The sequence below is a fragment of the Rosa chinensis genome, chromosome 1 (assembly GCF_002994745.2).
Source record: "Rosa chinensis cultivar Old Blush chromosome 1, RchiOBHm-V2, whole genome shotgun sequence".
Taxonomy (NCBI): domain Eukaryota; kingdom Viridiplantae; phylum Streptophyta; class Magnoliopsida; order Rosales; family Rosaceae; genus Rosa; species Rosa chinensis.
Genome location: NC_037088.1, coordinates 44,771,770 through 44,777,765, shown reverse-complemented (window position 1 = coordinate 44,777,765; position 5,996 = coordinate 44,771,770). Strand labels below are relative to the sequence as shown.

The 5,996-nt window shown below is 37.1% G+C and overlaps 1 protein-coding gene across 14 annotated transcripts; it reads left to right on the top strand.

Moving 5' to 3' along the window:
• The first annotated feature begins 1,313 nt into the window (after positions 1-1,313).
• On the top strand, positions 1,314-5,044 carry LOC112177439 (long chain acyl-CoA synthetase 4). 14 transcript variants are annotated; one of them, XM_040517567.1, is made up of 8 exons: positions 1,323-1,684; positions 1,779-1,847; positions 2,384-2,432; positions 2,939-3,022; positions 3,377-3,444; positions 3,997-4,045; positions 4,454-4,593; positions 4,829-5,044. In XM_040517567.1, exons 4-8 carry the CDS (start codon positions 3,016-3,018, stop codon positions 4,871-4,873), a joined length of 309 nt encoding a protein of 102 aa, XP_040373501.1. In that variant the 5' UTR covers positions 1,323-1,684; positions 1,779-1,847; positions 2,384-2,432; positions 2,939-3,015; the 3' UTR covers positions 4,874-5,044. The 14 variants fall into 14 exon arrangements, 11 of the variants coding, with proteins under 11 accessions (XP_040373546.1, XP_040373501.1, XP_040373525.1 ...); XM_040517612.1 differs by lacking the exon at positions 1,779-1,847 and having other exon boundaries at positions 1,314-1,520; XM_040517591.1 differs by lacking the exon at positions 1,779-1,847 and having other exon boundaries at positions 1,324-1,684; positions 2,389-2,432.
• Positions 5,045-5,996: the final 952 nt, after the last annotated feature.

Below are 5,996 nucleotides of genomic sequence, written 5' to 3'. Positions count from 1 at the left end.
CAAAGATGTAGCGCACATGCATAATCTTACAAACAAGAGAAGAATAGCTCGTTACTATGATGCCAAGGTGCAGTCCCAGATGCTGAAGTTGGGGGACTGGGTGATGAAGCAGGTTTACCCAGAACCCTGGGGATTGGATCCTTCATGGACAGTTCCTTATGAGATCATTGAGGAGGTAGGCCCGACAACCTTGTACATTCGGGACATGGACGAAGTGGTATTCCGGCACCTGTGGAACACACAACGCCTCCGTTACTATTACAAATTACTCCCGGAGCATCTTTCCCTAGCTTTTGATCTTCCAGCTGTGGCAACCTACCCAACGGGTACTTATTTTGTATTAACCACCATGTGGTACTCGAATGGAAAAATGAATTATTCAGACCATTTCTTGCATTTTTACCTTAAGTTATCAGGTCCCCGAGCCAATTAACTTTACTGTCTGTTACTCTATTCCAGTAATAAGTAATGGAGACATAAACGCTTGGACAAAGGCATAAAATACAAGAAATTTTAATTCCTTTCAAAATTCCCATTTGAGTTGTTAAAAATCACCATTCACAAAAGCCTGGACTACCAGGCAAAGGAATTAAAGGGTAACCTTGTTACCAGCTTATTAAGCCATTGTTCGAAACAAGGATAGTTACTACTAAAACTGAAAAAAAAAAAAAAAAAAAAAAAAAAAAAAAAACTGAAACTGCTGATCTGCAGCAGTACTTTGACTTTGAGACCCGCCGGCACCCCCCTTACACTACTACAAAAATTTAATCACACAGCGGAACAGAAATCGTCTGTTGTGTGTTTAAGTAAACTGTATTGTACAACGGTATTAGTGATGTTCTGTTGTGTGAATGTCAACAAAGTTATAACTTTTTTCTCAGAACTACATTGCATAACACAATTAAGTATTGTCCGTTGTCTAAGTCTTAAAAATTTACCAACAGATTTCTCTCCACTCTCGAGTCTTGGTTGCCTCTTGAAATCTGAAATTTGGGCTACTTGGTACAACGGTGCTTGAGATTTCCGTTGTGTGATTAAAAATTGGATGCCAAATTTTGAGGAAGATTGCTTGAATGTATTCCACAAGGTAAACCTAGTGCAAGTTGTAGAAATTAGACAACAGAAGTTATACTTTTCTGTTGTGTGAACTGGGAATATAGGCGGCAACATTTTGAGCCAAAATGTTGTAGGTAGCATGTTTCCCTCCATGTTTCCACATTTTGATTTTATGTAGTGCACTCATACGACAGTTGGTGAGGTTTATGTTGTGTGAGTAACGTTGAAATTTTTTTGCTAGGTTTAATTGCCACATTGTGTCCAAGGGAAAGAAAACAAATTAAACCTAGCTAGCCCTCAACCCTCTCTCGACACTCCCGACCCTAACCTCCCGACACACACACACACACTCTCTCTCTCTCTCTCTCTCTCTCTCTCACAGATTAAACCTAGCCTCTCGACGTCTCTCTCTCTCTCTCTCTCGATTGAATTGTGGGTGACCTGATTGAAGATCTCTATCCACCGTAAGCTCCTCTCTCGATTCCTCAACCGCCCTTCTTCCTCCTCCTTTCTCCCTTTCCCTGCTTCTCAAACCCTCACCGCCCTCCAAGTCCCGGATATACTCTGATGTCAACATCATCCGCCCCAAGGAGTATTGGGACTACGAGGCCCTCACCGTCCAATGGGGGTCAGTCAATCATTTTCTCCTCTCTTGTTCGTCTGGATTGTGTAAAAGTTGTTGAATTTAGAGAAAATTGGATGCAAATGTTTTGATTTTTTAGCTGCAATGGAATTCGTAACGATGCTCTGAAAATTGGATTGTGTACTTCCCTCAAGGCCACAGCGAACAGGTGCATGGATAATGCCGTAGGTGGCTTTGTGCTTATCTGTTAGAACTGTCAAGTATAGTTTACCTTTTGTATAAATTCAATTCTTGTTTCAATGCGGCTATGATATCGAGCTCATTTAGTATTTTCCTCTACTGTTTTTAATTGCAACTCCTTGATGAGCTTCGATTTCGAAAGGCTTGGTAAATTATAGGCAATTTTTGGTTTTTCTTGTTACTATGATTGGCATGTTATCGTTTTTAAATCCCTTGTGGTGTGGAAGTAGTTTTTGCCTCATGAAGTAGTCTGGTTTATTGGCTGTGAACGATTTAAAGCTTAGCAAAGAGAGGAAGGTATTCAGTTCAGTGTGGGCTCATTATTTCTGGGCGGTTTGTGTTGCTACTATTATAGTCGTAACTGAGTATTAACTAGGGTAGTTGTGTTTATCAAATATAGCACCACGTTTTTATTTGCCTAGGGAAGTGTCTCATTTCACTTGAGCTCTCCCAGTCTCCGTCTTACAATATCTCACTAATTTAGCCTTTTCATATGAACTGAAGTGAAGCCAAGCACTCTCCTTCCATTTGGTTTTCCTCATCATATCACAAGGTAAGAGCCAATATTTTCATCTTTGTCTTGAGAATTTCCCTTGTTTTTATCTTTAATTCAAAAGCTCTCACTTGGGTGAGAAATATTTTCTATTTCGTTGAATTCTGTCTGTTACTTTGTCTAAGGTTGATCATGGAATATGCTTTTGATTAATTTAGGACAGCCCAAAGTAAAATTAGCTGGTGCCTACTAGGTGTTTGATAAAATGCCACAAAGGGAACATCCAAGCTGAAAACTGCTCTATTTTTTATTGGGCAATGGTCCTAGTCTAGTTTAAATAGAACGCTTGTTGTTAACATTCTACATGATACTGAAATCTTTGAAACTAATTTTGTTTTAGACTTGGTCTTTCTCCAATACCCATGTTGTTAAAAAAGTGAAATGTTTATACAGCTACTGGGTTTCGACAATTCTCTCAATATGTTCCATAAAATGTCGCAATTCACAGAAAGACTGTATCCATTGTTTCATTCATCTTATTTTTGTTTTTCTTTTATAATCTCCAGGTTCCACTGTCCTTCGGTCGTGAAGCCTGCATTGGCTACCACTGCTTTTGGTCGTGGAAGGTTAACAAGAAGCAACCATGGATGGTACGTGCAAAGTTATATGCTTTGATGTTTATTAGTATTTGATTTTGTCGTGCTGATAGTCTCAACTCTCAACAACTTTTACGTTTTGTTTTTGTTTTTTGTGTGTTGATGAAAATTGGAATCGAGTCTACTGCTGTAATGGTCTTGTGTCCACCAAATTGTCTCACTATCTTTACAATCATCATGATTTCAATTGTGTTACCTTGTACTATAGGACTATGTTACCTTGGTTTCAATAATTTATTGATGCTAAATGATTTTGTTCTGGTGACTTGGAAAAAGAATTTTAAAACAACAAATATGAGTTCAACTAAATGGCCTTCTTCCGTAAATTAATCAAAAGTTTTACTTTAGGTATGAAACCGCAGTGGAAAGCGATAGATTTCAAGTGGATAAGGGAGAACAAGGATGTTGTTGCTTGGGTAAATGCTTTATCATTCTGCATATGGTTTATTGAGATCCCATTCATTTTGTTTATTGAGATATGGTAATAGGCTGAATTGAGAAATGCTTCTGGTAATGTGAATTGAGAAATGCTTATAATTTTTATTCTCTTTTTATAGTATTGCAGCCTAGTTTCATTGAATTTCGGTGATATCTGGTATGAGTCTGGTATTACATCCTTTTCATATGGCTTGATTATTGAGATTTTGATTCATTTGTAAATTTGCAGTTTCTAGAATTGAAAAACATATAATATTTTGCTTGTTTTAGAACTGGGTCTTCTTTTTTCTAGCACACACCACTTATACTCGGTCGGTTAAGTAACTTCTTTTATTCCTATGTGGTCTTTATAAGTGTATAATGCCTAGGTATCTGATAAGTGGTTCTTGATGACATGTTTGGCTTTTAATTTTTTTTATACTAGAATGCATGTTATACTAACTATTGAATTCCAATATGTGTAAGAGACCTAACCTCAGGAAGTTGTTAGGTTCTTTTTAATTGACTTTGTTTTTTATAATCTTAATCAGGATTCATTGGAATCTCCTGAAGAAGGAAGACTTTCAGATGCCAAAAAAGGTATATGCATGCCTATGTACTAAGATAAACTACCTATTGTGCTAGATGTACTAGCTTCTAGGTGCACTCTCTGTTGTGCTAGGTGTACTAGCTACTATATATATATTGATCATCTTTTCAAAGATGAAGTGAATACATGAAAATTTAGGCTGTTCTCCAACCTACCTGTGACTCTGAGATTTATTCCTCATTTTCTATGATTTTTAGTGATTGCTTCCTTTTAAACTTGAAGTCCATTACCGTTTTGGATTTTGGGTAATGCTGTTCATGTGGAAGCCTAGGATATTTTGTACATAAGGTAATGGTTACCATGAAACAATGAGGCTGTGAATGCAAAACTTGCTAGAAATGTTGTGCAGCTTAGTTGGAGTTTAGCTACAACTGGAGTTTTGAGTGGATGGATCACAGGTGATATTGGAGAAGGACAACCTAATGGAGCAATGAAAGTTACAGACAGGAAAAAGAACATATTTAAACTGTCTCAAGGTGAATATGTTGCTCTGGAAAGCATTGAAAGCAAATACTTGCAATGCCTCCTTATTACATTGGTATGTCGCTAAATTCTATATTCTACTAGACTTGTATGATGAATGACAAGACTTACCTTTATTTCATCAATAAATGAGTTTGTCTTTGTCTTTGTGCTACATTTGAATTTTGTGCTAGTGTCCAAGTTATAGAGGGATATCGTAACATCTAAACTTTCATCTTGTCAGTAGATTTGGGTTTATGGGAATAGCTTCAAGTCATTTCTTGTTGTTGTGCTTGTTCATGACAGAAAAGGTCTTGGAGGACTGGGCAGCTGAGCATCATTTGACTGATGACTGATGCAAATAAGAATATAGTGCACAAGATGCTTGATAAAATGGCACAGGAAGGTTTTGTTGAAGCGAAAAGATATTATATCAGCTTTTGATTCATGTATAGCTAGCTAGGAATGCTTTCTTGTTTGGTACATTATGTAGTTACTTGAATGTATGGATGTTTGAAAAATGGCAATTGAATGATATGGATTAGAGTACTGTTTGTGCGGTAATTATTGTCCAATATTCAATCATACAACATAAAACAAAACAATGTGTTGTATGACTGCAAAAGTGTTCAAAATTAAGGCATTTCCTACAACGGTCATTGGCTGTTAGCCAATTTGATTACTATATTCACACCACAGCTAACTAAATGTAGCTATTGTGTGAACAAACAACCAACAACAAAAGAAACAAAATTCTGTTGTGTGAGATAGATAACACACAACAGAAATAAAATTGTCTCTGTTGTCTGAATGCAATAACAGACAAGGGAGATAATTTCATTTTGGTTGTCTGTTACTTATCTCAGACAACAAAAAATGAGATATATCTATTGTGTGTTATGAATCTCAGACAACAAAGAAAGAGTTATAGCTGTTGTGTGTTATGAATATCAGACAACAATTAATGAGTCATAGCTGTTGTGTGTTATGTGTCTCAGACAACAAAGAGAAAATTATAACTGTTGTGTGTTATTGATCTCACACAACAAAGAATGAATCATAGCTGTTGTGTGTTATGAATCTCAGTCAACAAAGAAAGAGTTATAGCTGTTGTGTGTTATGAATCTCAAACAACATCAGAAATGATCTTCTATTGTCTGAATGGCCGAGGCATCCCCGCGCATGCCATGCGAGGCACCTGCTGCGCAGAATTCACACAACGGAAAAATAGCTATTCTGTTGAGCCAACTACAATCAGACAACGGTGGAATTACCGTTGTGTGATTTTTCAATCACACAACACTGACATAGACAACGGTGGACTTCTTTATCAGACAACAGAAATCCACCGTTGTCTGATGAATTTTTTGTAGTAGTGTTAGCTGCAACTTCCTCCTATTTTTTCTTCTTTTTTTCAAGAGCGCCTCGCTTGAACTTGGCGTCATCTATGTACCCGACCGCTACCCATTCCCGGTACTT